The sequence below is a fragment of the Kwoniella dejecticola genome, chromosome 8 (genome assembly GCF_000512565.2).
Source record: "Kwoniella dejecticola CBS 10117 chromosome 8, complete sequence".
Taxonomy (NCBI): domain Eukaryota; kingdom Fungi; phylum Basidiomycota; class Tremellomycetes; order Tremellales; family Cryptococcaceae; genus Kwoniella; species Kwoniella dejecticola.
Window position 1 is genome coordinate 1,427,180 of NC_089308.1, and position 15,390 is coordinate 1,442,569.

At 47.9% G+C, this 15,390-nt stretch overlaps 3 protein-coding genes across 3 annotated transcripts; 1 reads left to right on the forward strand and 2 right to left on the reverse strand.

The window, feature by feature from the left end:
* Window positions 1–424: 424 nt before the first annotated feature.
* On the reverse strand, window positions 425–9,706 carry I303_106810 (uncharacterized protein; the record flags this gene model as incomplete). The annotated part of the gene is made up of 35 exons (XM_065969450.1): window positions 425–440; window positions 520–700; window positions 829–1,069; window positions 1,149–1,238; window positions 1,320–1,586; window positions 1,654–1,901; window positions 1,972–2,109; window positions 2,172–2,277; window positions 2,350–2,487; window positions 2,544–2,900; window positions 2,967–3,308; window positions 3,372–3,653; window positions 3,715–3,910; window positions 3,973–4,083; window positions 4,156–4,766; window positions 4,824–4,967; window positions 5,025–5,307; window positions 5,368–5,468; window positions 5,537–6,172; window positions 6,226–6,465; window positions 6,522–6,975; window positions 7,027–7,264; window positions 7,317–7,517; window positions 7,571–7,750; window positions 7,807–8,000; window positions 8,066–8,168; window positions 8,219–8,420; window positions 8,479–8,673; window positions 8,734–8,867; window positions 8,940–9,023; window positions 9,077–9,139; window positions 9,202–9,273; window positions 9,335–9,467; window positions 9,545–9,590; window positions 9,654–9,706. The coding sequence occupies 35 exons, from the start codon at window positions 9,704–9,706 to the stop codon at window positions 425–427; spliced, it is 7,080 nt and encodes a 2,359-aa protein (XP_065825522.1).
* A 519-nt stretch (window positions 9,707–10,225) lies between these two features.
* Window positions 10,226–12,542, forward strand: I303_106811 (uncharacterized protein; the record flags this gene model as incomplete). The annotated part of the gene is made up of 7 exons (XM_018411803.1): window positions 10,226–10,291; window positions 10,388–10,474; window positions 10,540–10,619; window positions 10,719–10,905; window positions 10,960–11,106; window positions 11,162–11,734; window positions 11,799–12,542. The coding sequence occupies 7 exons, from the start codon at window positions 10,226–10,228 to the stop codon at window positions 12,540–12,542; spliced, it is 1,884 nt and encodes a 627-aa protein (XP_018259004.1).
* Window positions 12,543–12,816: 274 nt separating this feature from the next.
* I303_106812 (uncharacterized protein) lies at window positions 12,817–15,337 on the reverse strand (the record flags this gene model as incomplete). The annotated part of the gene is made up of 10 exons (XM_018411802.1): window positions 12,817–12,888; window positions 13,281–13,566; window positions 13,660–13,841; window positions 13,905–14,097; window positions 14,175–14,302; window positions 14,362–14,439; window positions 14,514–14,617; window positions 14,674–14,796; window positions 14,858–15,052; window positions 15,118–15,337. The coding sequence occupies 10 exons, from the start codon at window positions 15,335–15,337 to the stop codon at window positions 12,817–12,819; spliced, it is 1,581 nt and encodes a 526-aa protein (XP_018259003.1).
* Window positions 15,338–15,390: the final 53 nt, after the last annotated feature.

Here is a 15,390-nt window from a genome sequence, read left to right on the forward strand (position 1 = left end):
CTCGCACCTTCTTCTTCGTTCTGTTCAACTTCGACTCACTTGATTGATCCGCTTTGTGTCTCGATCAATGGTTATTTGGTTATTGAGATCAGGAAATTGTCTTTACTGTATCCGTATAACTGTGTTCAACATAAAACAACTCCACAGCAAGATTCCCAAAATATGGAAGGACTTGACAGACAGAGAGGAAGGGGTCTCGGATAGTAGGTGGAAGATGTTGATATTTTGTATGCCGGCGATCTTTTCCGATCTATTTGGTTAATCTAATTTTCCTGTCTCGTAAACCTAATTCACCTACAGTGTCCAGATGAATGGTCCAGAAAACATCAATACGAAAGCGAAAATACATGCATACAATGTTACATAGCTGAGTCTTTTCATCTTTTCATGTGCGAGAAATATACCTTGAAAGCCTCCGTAGTCGTTACCAGAAAGAACACCTATTCCAGTTCAAGCCGAGCCGAGACGTCAGCTGGTGGTCCGACTGATGATCGAACGATCATTGAAAGGGTAACTCACCACCCCAAGAAAGCCACACATAGATTCTCAACCTTCGTAGCTTCCTCTACCAACTTCTCAACCTGTTCCTTGACATCCAGGACTACATCAGGCTTGAAATCCCTTCCTGTCAATTTGCGCCTGACCCTCTCGATGACTTGTAAGGCTTTATCATTCTTCACCTCGGTTCCTCTTTCTACTTCTGTAGGGGTAGTACCATCTCACATCAGCTCATGTCTTCAAACCGCCATGAATCGAGACTGGAACTGGAGAATGTGAAGAAAGTATAGGGAATTGAAAGTGGGGAAAGTAAAGACGACGCCAACTCACCACTCAGAATCTCAGTCTCATTCGCCTTACTCTTCCGCTGCTTAGCATACGCCGCAGGATCATCCAAATCATCCCCTTCAGGCACTCCACCGGGTCTCTTATCTGTCGCATTCAATCTCCAGGCTATCAGGGGGTCATAGACGAATGCTTCGAGTACAGCCATCAAGGATTCTCTGTTTTCTCGTAAGACTTCCATGGATACTTCGCATGATCGAGAGAAGGTTCCGGTGATACCGCATACCTAAGCAATGGGGTTCATTTGATCCAGTTATCAGCAATTATACCCACGGTTCGCTGGGGTACGAAATACGTGGACCCACCTCCATAGCGTGGATAAGCATCCTTGTGAGTCGGAATGGGACTTTCTCAGGATACTTGTCACGTTGTTGAGCAACTTCGAAGCAGTCTCCCTGTTTCCAATGCGCCCATGAGCCAAAAGTTCGAGCTTGAGACCGAGGAGAAAGCAGTCACGGAGCAGGATTTCGACTTACGAAATCGATATGAACGATCTTCCCATTGGTTTGATCCAACAACAAATTACTAGGATGTCTATCTCCCAGACCCAGGATATATCCCACCATACTATTCACACCCAAACTTCGGGTGTAGGTCACTCTTCGTTCGAGCCATACGTCGGAATTCCTCGACTTGAGCCATAAGATCCTGTACAAGTCTTGTCCGGTCGTATTGTCCAAGGCATATTGGAAGATTTCTACCTTGTTGAGTAGTGGTAATGAATCGTAGCTCTCGTCGGACATCTGTCATTCAGTCATTCCAAAATCAGCTTGCTCTCTTTCCCGGAAAAGGCTCCACAGCCTGACTCACTTGCTGCATCAACTTATGCTCGATGTCCACCAGAATCTTCCTTTGATCTCGATATTGCTTGATCAGCACGTGTATCGTATCACTATGCGGTACCCAACCCAGTAATCCCGCGGAAGGAGATAACGGAGTGACCGAGAAAGGCTGTATGTTCAGATGTCTTCTAGCACATTCCTGATCCGCGTTCAGCAAGGTATTGACCAGGCCGAACAGCTGCATGACTCGTTCGTCTTGACGCAGATCCTCGTGTCCTATGGAGCGCACAGCTTTAGCTAGGCCCACTGAAACAGACTGTAGGGAATAGCCAAGGCAGATACGCACCTTTGAGACAATACGTGTACTCTTTACCATCTCTACCTCGCAAACTGAATTGACGTGGTTTCTGCTTAGATGAAATGACCTTCAAGGTAGGCACAGCGCTAGCTATGCCGATAACAGGTTTTCCACTTTGGTATGTTCCTATATTTACACTGTCAGCTCTACGTTCCATTCCTCACTTAAACTACAAAAAAGGGACTTGCCTGGCACCGCTATGTCGAGATCTCTGACTGCCATCAATTTGGGCGAGACATACTGCAGCTCGATCACATTGAGTAATTTAAGTTGTTTACCAAGACGTTGGAAGATCTACAGGGTAGTTAAGCCAAAATCCCAATCAGCTAACAATGATTTCGATCTTTTCATATATTGAGCACTTACCGAATAGTACACATCCCAAGCCTGTTGGATCTCCGTCGGATCACCATGCACCTTGTACCTTCTCAGATGATCTCGAGCAATCCGCAGATCATGCGCGAACGACTGAACGAATGAGGTTTCTCGTAGCGTTTCAGGCCCCTATGCACTTTGAGTCAGCTGGAACCGTCGGCAATCCTTAGCCACCAGCAGCTCACCTTTTCTACCATTTCATGCAATGGTTCCAATACAGCGAACATTCCAGGAATATCGTTATCCGCGAAGTAGTGCTTCGAAGCCTCTTCCAATCCGTCATACCACATCTCATGCCATAAGATGGCCGCTCGAATAAGCTCATTACTGACCAATTCTGCTTGGTCGACAATGTTGGCGGAATGTTCTCGCATCTTGGCGGTGATACCTTGCGCTACAGCCCTTCGGGCGGGGACGTTCGATTTACTTGCGACTGTCAATGGGTAGATCAAAGCTTGGGGATGAGCTTTACCGATATCATGCAGTAGTCGAACGATGAGCTGTTGGATGGCTTGTCTGGGCGTATGGATACGTGCGATGATCTATTCCAAATTAAAATGGATCAGTTCTAACAGGTCGAGATACCGAAGAGAATTTTATGAACTCACCTGAGGGATGACCTCCAGCCATACGTCTACATTGACAGTATGTATACCCTGGCTAATTGCCGTGCTGACACCATGTTGATATCCGTACGTGAACCACAGAGTCAATAATCGCAGAGTATCTTGCAGCGAGTTTCCAGGTGAAAGAGCGATTGATCGCAAGAATCCATCTACAGCAGGAATGATGTATGTAGTGAAGTGAGCGGATGATAGACCCGCTTGAGAGACTTCTAGCTGAGTTATGACCTCGAAATTGGCTAAAGCCCAAGTATGCCATGCTTGATACCATTCTGGATCCAGTTCGGTAGCCAGGGAGTAGTCGTGCAAGATATTGGTGGGATCGGACTGCAAGTAATGGTATACCGATAAGCTGTGACCTTCTACTTTGACAGGCGAAAGCTAGCTTACGGTCGCTTGAGATTCTCGCAAGGCAGCTTGCCATTGCCCTAGTTCCACATGACATCTCGCTAATAACTTGGTGTATTCTCCATACATCTTGGCATCTGGTAACATCAATCGTCCATACTGATCTCGTGCGCCCAATCCAACATCTGCGGAGAGTTGATCGGTGAAATCTCGAAGATGCTGAAGGGTCTCTAACCGTTCTTCCTTGTTGCCAGATTGCAGATTCTTCGCCCAAGCCATACGCAAGTAAGCGAAGATGATCGGGGGAGGTGCTCGAGCTCGACTCTGCAGTAATGAATTATCAGCTGATTGACCACAATTGATTCGAAGTAGATGGACAGCTGACCTCTGGGTCCATGCTTGGGTAGGGGAAACCAACGAGCGACGTCAAGGTCTTCTCAGCCAAATTCAGACGGTCTGACGTTCGGCACAGATCCGCAAAGTGGATCCAAGTATCCATATCCTCGTTAGGGGTGAGTACCAGCGATCGGACTTGTAGAATACGTTGCCACACTTCGACATCGCGCTGTGTACCCTCCAACCTGCAAATATTCGTCAGCTGTTTCGTCCATTCTGTCACGCTCACAGATTCCGAGAAGCTCACCTAGTTTGCCACGTCTTCCGCTGAGTAGCTTGTCGTTCAGGTTCATCCGCATGATCCTTATACGAGATGATCTCCTCCAGTTCAGACAGCATCTGTACCCGCACAACCACACTACCATCGTTCCATCAGCTGTCTGCGTCTCAGGCCATTGGGGGCACAAAGTGTTCTTAGTAGCTGACTCACTCGTATGCTCGTCCATAACTCTCACCCGTCAAGCTGGTCAATTCTCCATCCAACCTTTCTCTCGCTTTCGTGATATGCCTGATGGCACTGCTAAATTGATTCCTATGAACCGCCAGGATAGCCTTGAAGAAATTTCTGTCGGCCGAGTCATTCTTCATCGCAGCTATGTAATCGTCCATCAGATCCCATTGGCGCAGCGACCACGACGCGGCGGCAGCGAGCGGAGCCATGAGCTTCTTCTCATCTTGCGTCGAGTTGGCCCAGCGTATCTGGACAAAGTCCGATAATTCCTCCCATTCGCCTAAAGCATGAAGACATTGAAGTTTACCCAATGCCACTGCTGACTCGTCATATGTAGAATCGGGATCTTCTGATCGTTCGTTCCATACTTGAAGTGCTTCTTCCCATCTTCCTAGCTTCTCATACCACATGACATCGTGAGTCATCTCCATGTGCCCTTGCGCCCACTCTAAAGTGCCCCACGCAGCGTCGGACTGCTGTAGTTTTTGGTTGATACCGATAAGATCTTCGACTACGGCCGTTGAGGGATCAAGGAAGAACTCTTGCTCTTTGTAGTGTAGCGCGATAGCGTAAGCGTGGAAGGCGGCAGCCTTGATGGGCGTGTCAGCTGTTTCTTGTGTCTTTTCTTGACGGAGCAGCTAACTTACGTAGTCTCCCAAAACCCGACTCTCGATGGAGACTTCCTTCTCGTCGTGCTCGAGGAACTGTGTCGCACCCAGTATGATACTGACCACGTCAGGTGGTACACTGGGATTCGTTATAGCTAGTTCCAAATTATGCCATAGATCCTCCTACGACAGATTCGGATCAGCTAGAAACTATGCTTCGCATGATACCTCCTAGCTTACCTGATAACTCTCGAATAGCTCCTGCCAGCAACTGTAGAATGCCACGTTGAACAGCTCCTTGCTGAAACTCAAGCTACTCAGGGCTAATGTTCTAGCCGCTCGGATAGCTTGGGAAGGCGATTCCCTCATCATCTCGTGGCCCAGTCCCGTTATCCACGTCAACCACTCTACCTTGTTAGTGATATGAGAGCAATCCCACGCTAGTTTCAAGGCTTGTTGATTGACTTTCAATTGCATCTGTTCAGCGGGAGCAAGGGGTTCGGCTGATAGGTCATTTGCAAATCTGAAAGGAAATTATACTCGATGAGCTGATTCTGGTCCTGATCAATAATTGCTTACTCACCTTTCAACGGGTCCCAGATCTGGCGGAAGTCTTTCCCTGTTCAACAGCTTCGTGATCAATTGATCATATCCCGGATGAACAATCTTGTTCTCAACCAGAGCCTGTACAGATGAACCCGAATTATCAGCTTTCTGTGTCATGGAGGGTTTCATGAGCATAGCTGACTAACCTTGTTGACCATAGGAATGAAGATCGCATAATCCGGACCGAACTGCAGCACCAATACACACAGCGTATCCATAGCCGTTGCTCGTAGCTCCTCTGAGCTATTTCCGAGAGTCCGTACTAAGGGATGTATGATCTGACTCGCATGATCGCTGAAATTGACTTTCCTGCAGAGTTGACCTGTCGTCCGAAGTGCCGCTTTTCGGAGGGAATCAGGTGCCAGTGGGTTCTCGAACGAGCGGACAATGACAGGTAGAACGAGGTGCAGGTAGTCCTCTATACTTGATCCGAAAACATAGAAAGCTCTGAGAATGTGAAGGAGGGTATTCAATCGTAACTCTGGAAGGTGTTTAGCTGTCAATTCCCCGTCGAATGATCGGAGAATCTGTTGCAGGAGCTTGGGCAAGTAAGCCTTGAACTCTCCTTCGACTGCTCTGGCGATCGACTCGACTAGGGATATGATAGTTATTTGCAAAGTCGAATTAGGGTTCCAGAATTCGTGGATTAGGTCGAAGACATCATTAAGGTAATTTCGAATATGCTGTTTGACGATGGTGATGAATTGAGCGAGTTGTTTGAGGTATAATTCTGTTCGGGAGGAGTGAGCTATGCGAATGACATTCAGGAAAGCCGGCACGATCTAAGGAATGATATCAGCTGCCATTCATGCGATAAATCAGACGATTAGCTGACCTGAGGCAAGAAGTTGACGCATCGCAATCTCTGCGTCCTGAATATCATCATGATCGCATCAACAGCTTCGTAGTGATCCTTATACGTCGGATCGTGCAAGACGTTGACCAGGGAGTGAATGACCACAGTCTGGAAGAACTCCTCATTGACCGAGCCGTTGTGTTGATTGAGCAGTACAATATCGTTGACTCTCGAAGAAGCGTTTTCCGTGTTGGGGTCATCTGCTCCGCCATGTAGCAGCTGTTGATGATAGCATAAGCTGATTGTTTCACTGAGAGCTTGACAACACAGCTCACCTTGTGTTTGAACGGATCCAGCGCACCCAGCATACCCATAGTCCTGATAGTCTCCAATCTGATCGCTTGACTCGTCTCCGTTCTCAAGAATCTGAATAATATCCCCAGCAATTGCGGGTGATCGATGTAAGGCTTAATCACTTCTCCGGTATTCGAGACAACTTGACCCAGCGTCTTCAACGCTGCATCTCGTTTCAATGTGGAAGATTGGTCATTCAACATGTCAATGACCAGCGTGAGGATAGTTTGAACGTTGGGTGCGAGCTCTTCTCCTGCCACTCTCGCTAATTCGCCGACACACATCACACAATGCGCTTGGACCGCTACGGATGTTTCGGGTGAACTTGCTGTTCGGAGCAAGACCGATAAGATGGTTGGAGCGTATGACTTGACCAAGCCAGCTGCAGCGCCGATGAGAAGTTCGAGTAATTTGGCAGACTCTTCTTTTTGTTTACTGGTCGCGAGCCATTAGCAAGTAGCATTGTGATGCCCCTGGCGGACTTACGCGTTTGTAGAATACTCCAGCTCAGTCACCAGGTTGATCAAGCTCTTCCTCAAAGGCGGCATCACATAAGCGGGGTTGTGCTGAGCCAATCTACCAATTATTCCAATTGCCAGCTCCCGATTATGGAACACCTCGTCGTTGAGCGCAATGAATAGACAACGGATATCTTCGGCTTGCGCGAGGTGACGGTCAAACTTCTCATCAAGGTTCTCAAGTACCGTTCGCCGTATCAGGGGGTCTACGTCGATGTCAGAATTGCTTCAAAGCAGGTTGGACCCAAATAGACTCACTCGGATCCGTTATTCCGACCGTCAATAGTTTCTCCAACACATCGCTCACTATCTCAATCGAATGGCTGCTCGTTTGGTGACATATCGGGTCGTTGATGAATAGCTGAGTCGATGCTAATACTGCTTCTTTCCTGACATCCGAATTATCGTGCTCGAGATATGGTAAAGCCGCGTCTCTCACAAACTCATTTAATGTGTGACCTGTATCGTCATCAGCTCGACTCCTACAATGACGATCACTGCATCTGACTTACCACTGAAATCGAATGTTCCAAGCACCTTCAAAGCTAGCGTCAAGGTCTCTGGCGATTGGCCACCTGCCGAGCTTTGGAGAAGACTTAGATCCCTTTGCACACCTGCCCTCGGTGCGGGAGCACCCAACGGTCGATAAGCATGTCCCGTCAGGATCATCGACAGGCTATCAAGGAGTCGCTCTATCTCGGTACATTGTCAACGATGTCCATGCGGCCTGCACTGTCGAGTTACTCACCTTGGATAGTCCGGAGTAACGGTGGGATATGACTGGCGATGACTTCCAGAGCATGGAACAAAGCTTCACTCAAGCCCCAGGGGAACATGAGATCCAACACATCGTGCATCTGGCGAGTGAGCATCGGTCCGACGGAGGTGGTGAGCATTGCCAGACACTGGAATATCGGTGCTTCGAAAGGAGCGTTCTTCTTCCTGTTTTGCGGCATCAACAATTAGCATATATGTTTCTCCAAAAGTCCAGCTAGAATTCAGCTTACCCCCTCATACGCAAATGTTCCCGAATGATCTTGACTATATCATCGATAAAAGGCCGCATTTTGGATCCCAATTGTACGGCCATATGACCCAAGGCAACATATGCTATGAAAGGAGTCAGCTATACTGATTCAGGAAAAGAACCAAAAGCTCACCAATGTCCCTATCTGTGGGTTTACCTAAAGCCTGAAGTAGATATGCCATACTTCGATGCAAGTAATGCGCTTCGAATTCATCACTGTCGTAGGTCGCCATTGAAGGTATCAACGCAATGACTGCCTTTCGGATGACCACCTCTTTACTATCTCTGTATTTCAGCGTCAATTCGCATATCGATCGATAGTATTCCGCCATGGACTAACAAAATATGTCAGCTGACTCATCCTTGGAAGCCGGACAATGGTACGCAGCTTACCAATTGTTGATTCTGCAGCATCGCGCCGAAAGACAATAATGATCCCAAGACCGCATCCGACGAATTTGCCTTCACAAGTCCTGATCTAGCCTCTTCGAATATCTTTCTATACGTCTCCGTGGGCGACTTCTCTCTCGTCTTGATAATGTCTAAACAAGCCGATAACAGCTTCGACGCTCTTTCTCGAACCATGGTCTGATTCGCACATATCAGCTGTGTGTCTAAACCATCGCAACTTAGCATCCAGCTACTCACCCTCGAATCCCTTAATGGTATCCATATTTTCTCTAATACTTTCGGTACCCATTGCTGAAATACTGCTGGCGCATTTACTGCGAAGGCATGTAAGAGCAATACTCCGCTGAATCTCCCTACTTCCTGCCTTGAATCTGTAACGAGCACCACGATAAGCTGAAGATCACACGTTGAGTGAAAATACTGATAAGCGATCGCCAGCTTACCTTCCAGCATGGTCAATGCTTGTCCCACTTCCTTCAGTAAGAAGGCTTCGTTGTGCAATGCCGGCGCCGAACGCACCATGTCACCTATAATACTGGATCAGCTTGAAGGTGGTCACAGTCATATCAGCTGAACATACCGATGACATGCGCAGCGGCCATCATCACCGTTGAGTCGGAGCATGTCGTCAATGGTCTCAAGTCTATATTACACCTCGATCAGTGAACCGGTCTTCAGCTGTCCTCTGATGATGATCCAACGTACATTCATATAATCTCAATACCTTCTGTTGAGCTCTATCAGGCGTGTCGTCATTTGTCAAGTCTAGCAAGTGATCTACACGATACGATTCAAGGTGAGCTTCTCATCGCGAATGCCTAGACGATGATGAGCTCACCTATAGCTACAATAGCACCCAGTCTTTCAAACTGATTATTGCTTCTTGTGAAATCGAATGTCTTGTGGAAAACCTCTGCCCAGACTCCTTTCATCCCATCATGTCCAGGATACTCTTGAGTGTAGGATGTCACCTATACATGACACGGTAAGCAGAAGACTGGATGCGCGGAGCTATACCCTGGACATTTAGCAGCCATAGACAGCTTACATGATCACGAAGGTCTTGCCCAGCTTGTATCCGTACATCCTCGTTCCTGCACAAGTGTAAAATCGTCAGCTTTGCATTCCTCTCCTCGCAGTCTATGAGCCAAGCTGACCTGCTAGCTAGACGCTGGAAAATATTATCCAGAGCGTCGGATTGGGATGACATGTTAGGCGATCATGTGGAGGTGTGCAGTCGGTCGCCAGACCAGGAGGAGATTTATGTAAATTGCCTGAACAATCGACGTCAGAGGCAACTTTCAGCGAGCCGGTATGCTATCCAGCAGACGTGTGTCTTTGTCGATGCCGATGATATAAGCTGTCGTCAATGTGATCATCAACATTGATACATGGGGATAAGATGCGGGTGGGCAAGCTATATCGTTACAGCTGGCTTGGTAGCCGATAGTCATACCTGTCACGTGATTGGCTACTTTACATGGAGGTGTCATATAATATTCCGTAAACCTACAATGCGATGGAGGTTGAACAAGAACTATTTTGATTTTTGTGAAGCATGTCATAACCTAATCACCATTCGAGCACCTTACCATCCCCAACTAGAAGGCCTGCTGCAGACCCGATCGAAGGTGAACGACGGGCGCTTGGGATCCGAAGGCTTCAAAGCAGATCAAGAAGTATACCTTATGCGCTAGCAATACCATAAACAAAGCAAAACTTCGCCAAGATGAGTGGATCTATCTCATCGTCAGACCAGTTGATCTGGAAGAAGATCCTGGCGGCGAAGAACAAGGTGGGCTGCTCTTTTACGCTTGCTATGTTGTACTATATCTATCCCATTCCCATCAGAGCGCTGTGACGAGCCAACACTGATCACCTTCATCCGCAGTATATGACTTTGCCTCAGATCGAAGCTAGTTTCCCGAATATGGCGAAGAAAGCAGTAACACAATCGACTTCGGCATTGGTCAAGAGTGTACGTGTCCGGCGTCCGATCATGATTACAGAGATACAATGATAGCTGATTTTGTTCGGAAACAGCGTTTGCTGACGACTTCGAAATCCAAAGACGATAATACGACCATTCTATTCCACGCAAAAACGGCTGACGAACTTAAACAGTGAGTAATTCAACCTTGAACCTAATTCGACATCAGTCGACCCGAATCGACTCAACTTGTAAACAAATCTTGTTGACTGACAATCTACACCTTGAACAGGAAAGCAGCCATGACGAACGAGCAGAAACTCGTGCTTCAAGTGATCAGCGGTGCTGGTGAAAGGGGTATAGCATCCGCTGCTATAGGCAGACAAATTGGTAACGATACGATGCCTCAAGCTATCCTCAGGAAGACGGTCAAGACCTTAGAGGGCATGCAAATTATCAAGCAGTTCAAACCGGTAAACGTGAGTCGTCTTCCACCGTTGAAAGGCAAAGCTGATGCTCATATATCTGCATAGGCACCAACCACGATATACTACGTGATGGCCAATGTGAAGATACCCGAAGAGATCTCGGGTGGTATATGGTTCGACAACAATCAGGAATACGACCAAGGTCTTGTCGATGCTCTATGTCAGGTATTACGGCGGAGGGTATACGATCTAGTGAGTCTATTGATACCAAATCCCTATCTCAGATCGATGCTGATGAGCTTTTCAGACATACGCCGACAACAAAAAGCGATCAGATGGTCAAAAGGAATTGATCCCTAATGCCTTATCGGTCTCCACCAAGAATTATCATCTCCTCACTCCAGTCGCTTTGAGAAACTACATCAACAAGCTGAAAGTCACCTCTGTCGAACTGTCAATCAAAAACGTCATGGAAGTCATGAGAGCCTTAGAATTGGATGGATACGTGGAAAGCGTCAAGCCTTATGGCATGTCCATCTCGTTCGAGGACGATTTCATGAATGGTATGGCGGGGTCAGAGGACGAAGCGGAGTCTTCAAGGAAAAGACGGAAAGTAGTAGATGACTCCGATGATGAAGACGAAGATATGGATGATGATGAGAAGTCCCGCCGGAAGGAGTTGGATCATAGGAAGGCAAAGGAGAAAGCCAAGGAGAAAAAGAGGCGAGAGCGGGCGAAGGAGAAGGAGAGAAAGAAAAAGGAGGAGAAGAAGAAGAAAGAAGAGAGGAAGAGGAAGGAGAAAGAGAAGGAAAAAGAGAAGAAGAAACGCAGAAAGGAGAAGGAAAAGGAGAAAGAGAAAGCCAAGCGGAAGAAATCAAAGGTGCGTCTGACTCAAGGAATACCTAATAGTGATCGATGATGGCTGATCAAGTTGGATCGTACAGCGTAAAGACGATTCTGATTCAGGCGATGACTCCGATCGACTGGTCTCACTAAACGACGAATCAACTTCGAAAAGCAAGAGCAAAAGTAAAAGTAAGAGCAAGAAACGCTCACGATCATCATCCGTCTCTTCCTCCTCATCCTCATCTTCTTCGTCATCTTCCTCGAGCTCTTCCTCCGACTCCGATTCCGACTCAGCATCAGATACCGACTCAATATCCAGTGTCTCCTCGAACGAGATCGACGATAAAGAATTCGGCATCAAGACCAAATCGAACTCGGCGCAGAATGCGGGCGGCGCAATACCGCATTTCTTCCCTGGTGGTCTCGGGGGAGGGCTCACCGATCTGACTGATACAGCAATCATATACCGAGCGACCAATCGGCTGAGCAAAATTGGGAACGGAGGCAACGAAATTTCTTGTGGAAAATGCCCGATTTTTAGCTTCTGTGAGGAGGACGGGCCTGTCAATCCCTCGTCGTGCAACTATTTGACGCAGTACCTCGGAGATGAAGTGGGCGGGTGGTCAAAGGATGTCTTGACTAAGATGAGGCCTGAGTTGGTGGATGAGATACCTCCCCCGCAACAGGCGAATGGAGGAGTACAGGCGAATGGACATGCGGAAGGGGCGGGGCTGGGACGGGGAGAGGGAGGGGAAGGGGAAGGGGAAGGGGAACAGGGTGAAATGGATGATGGATGGCCGGAATACGATGAAACGATGCAAAATCCAGACGAAGTATATTAGTATATTAAATGTTAGAACAGACGCTGCCTCCCTGGATGAGTACAGTGTTAGAGGATGATAACTTCATATGATAACAAGATACGATTCTACTCATGCCTCATGACGTACTATGCAAATCGTTTTTGATACGCACACGTGCAATGCGGCATTCATTCCATGCATGCTTCCTATCCTACATTTCCGTTCAATTGTTAATATTGGAGCAAAGGACCAGGGGAAATATGCTGTCTACGGTTTAACACTGATGGAGACGGGTCGAGTACACACCCCGAAATTAGGCAAGAGGTTCGTTCTTCAACCACTTGGTGATCATGGTCAATGCTCCGACCGGATCATCGTGGGGTACCTATATCACGCAAGCATCAAGAATCAGCTCCTTTGTCCGTCCCATCTCGGCCTTCCCTCCTTTCTCCTCCCTCTTCGCGTCGCTCTCGCCTCTTTCGCCCCTTTCCGCCCACCCTCGGCGATTTCGGCCGCCTCGATCTCGTCCATCCCTCTTCCGGCCCCACCCCGATTTCCTCGCCTCTCGCCTCTCGCCCCCCGCCCAGCAACTGACCCTCTCACCCTTCATCCGCCTGCGACCCCTCTTTCTTTGCATGTTGCCCCTACCCTCCTTCTTTCCCCCTCCCCATCCGCCTACCAACCTCACTTCGTCCCGCCCCGCCCCGCCCCATCTCTCCTCTTCCTTGCTCTTCCTCAGGATCTCCACATCCACACTCGTAGTCAAATCAAACTCACCATATGTCCAGCATTCGCAAACGCAACAAACGCCAAATTACCCGCACCCTTTCCAGCAGCCTTCGTCCATCCCGAGACCTTATCATCGGAATTAACAAACTTCTTCTTCGAGGCTTTTGCGTACGTGGCAGAGTACTTCGTCTCTAGATTATCTACCACTCTCGAACATCCGATAGCATTGACCAGCATATCCGCTTGGCCAGAGTAAATCAACACTCTGATTCCACTATCGATCAATTCGTTCAATAATGCTCCGGCATTATGCATCGCGTCTCCTTGTAATAAGCTAACCCCCAAAAAGCGCACTTATCAGCTTACGATTCTTGCGATTTAGGTAATGGGGGGCATTCAGCCTTCGCTAAATTGTAAGCTGACTCACAAGTTCTGGTTGATCTGCATGTTGCAACTTTGGAAGGTGATACTTTCCGGAGCACCCAGTTGCGCTTTGATCTCTGGCTTGTTGAGGTATGTCTCCATCCACCCCATTTCTTTGTAACACAGTTGTCCGTCCTTGTCGGGGGATTTGTCGCATGTCTTTCGGACATCGTACATGTTCAAACCCTACGAAACAGAATATCAGCTGAGCTCTGCAATTTCCCCGGAAAAAAAAGGCACTTGACCTACCAATTGTTGCATCTCGTTGAACAGACTCCAGCAGTATAACGCAGCAGGCACACAAGCGAACTTGGAGTTGGTCCTGTAACATCCCGAAACCAAGTTCTGGCATCTCGGAGCTTTGGCTTTGAGGGACACACATTCAGGACCTTCGGGATCCTTGTACGGTGCGTAGGGGGAAAGCGAGTGGTCGCATGCCCAGCTGAGAGAAAGAAGTAATTTGTCAGCTACTATTGAACAAACGAATGGGCCGTAATAGCTGTTGAGACGAAACCTTACTCGGGTACGGAACCGAATTGAGCATGAGGATCAGTCAACCCGTTACCAATCATGACTGAGGCAAAGTTGAGCTTGGGTACTGATGGTGTAGGAGCCAAGTCAAGGGCAAGGTTGTTCTTGTAGATAACCTATCTTGAGACTGTTAGCTGAGGTTTATCTCTAGAAAACGAGGAGAATCACAGCTCACGCTTGCAATGTTAGGGATATAAGTCCCGGCGTAAGATTCTCCAGCGATGTGGAACTCTTGCTTGGAGTATTGCTTGAACTATAACATCGTGATGCAATCAGCTTCCAGATCATGTCGAAGAGTCACCAACGCCCACACTTATGGAAACTCACCTTGGAGATGAACAGGATCAAGAAAGCGTAAACATCCTCAGCAGCGGCAGGTGAGTTGTTGACCTCTCCTTCATCGGAGTAAGAGAATCCCACCCCGACAGGCTCTGTTAGACTTCTGAGTAAGCTATGCATCTCGGTAATGAAGTAGACAGAAGCTTACGATCTAGGTAGATCACATTGGCAGCATCGTTCCAAGCGAACTTGTTGAACGTGACATTCTCTCCCTTCTCAGCGATATTACATCCACCAAGCTCAAACAATAATCCAGTAGTCGACGAGCAACCTATATTTTTGTTCTCACCATCAGCTAGGCCATGTGAATCTCGGTGAAGGAGAAAGCTGACCTGGACCACCATTGAGCCAAGTGACAAGGGGATCCTTAGCGGGGTTGGATCTCGATTCCTGGAACCAGAAGAACAAGTGTTTGGTCTCGCTTATATCGAGGTATCCCGATAATTGGTTTACGGTCGGATCGCACAGTTCAGGTTGGACGACTCGGAGTCGATGTAATGGGAATGCGGGATGAGTGAGCGACATGTCTGAGAAGATATCGGTAAATCAGCTGGTGTCAACGGTTGCAACTGCTAGAGAGAACAAAGCTTACAATCGATTCCATGCATATTGACACTTTCAACATTGAGAGCTTGATCGATAGCGCTCTCAGCTGCCTCCCACTGATCTTTGGCAGCGGAGAGGCCTTCGGTCAGCCATGCTTGGGCCGTATCGATTGCTTGGGATGCTAGTTCGGATGGCGATTGGAAGTTGAGTAAGGATGGTGCCGCGAGAGCAGGAGAAGCGAGTAGAGCTAGAGTAGCTAATCGCATCTTGCTTATGAATTTGTATCCAGGCAGTATCGACTCAGAGTGATGATACTGAT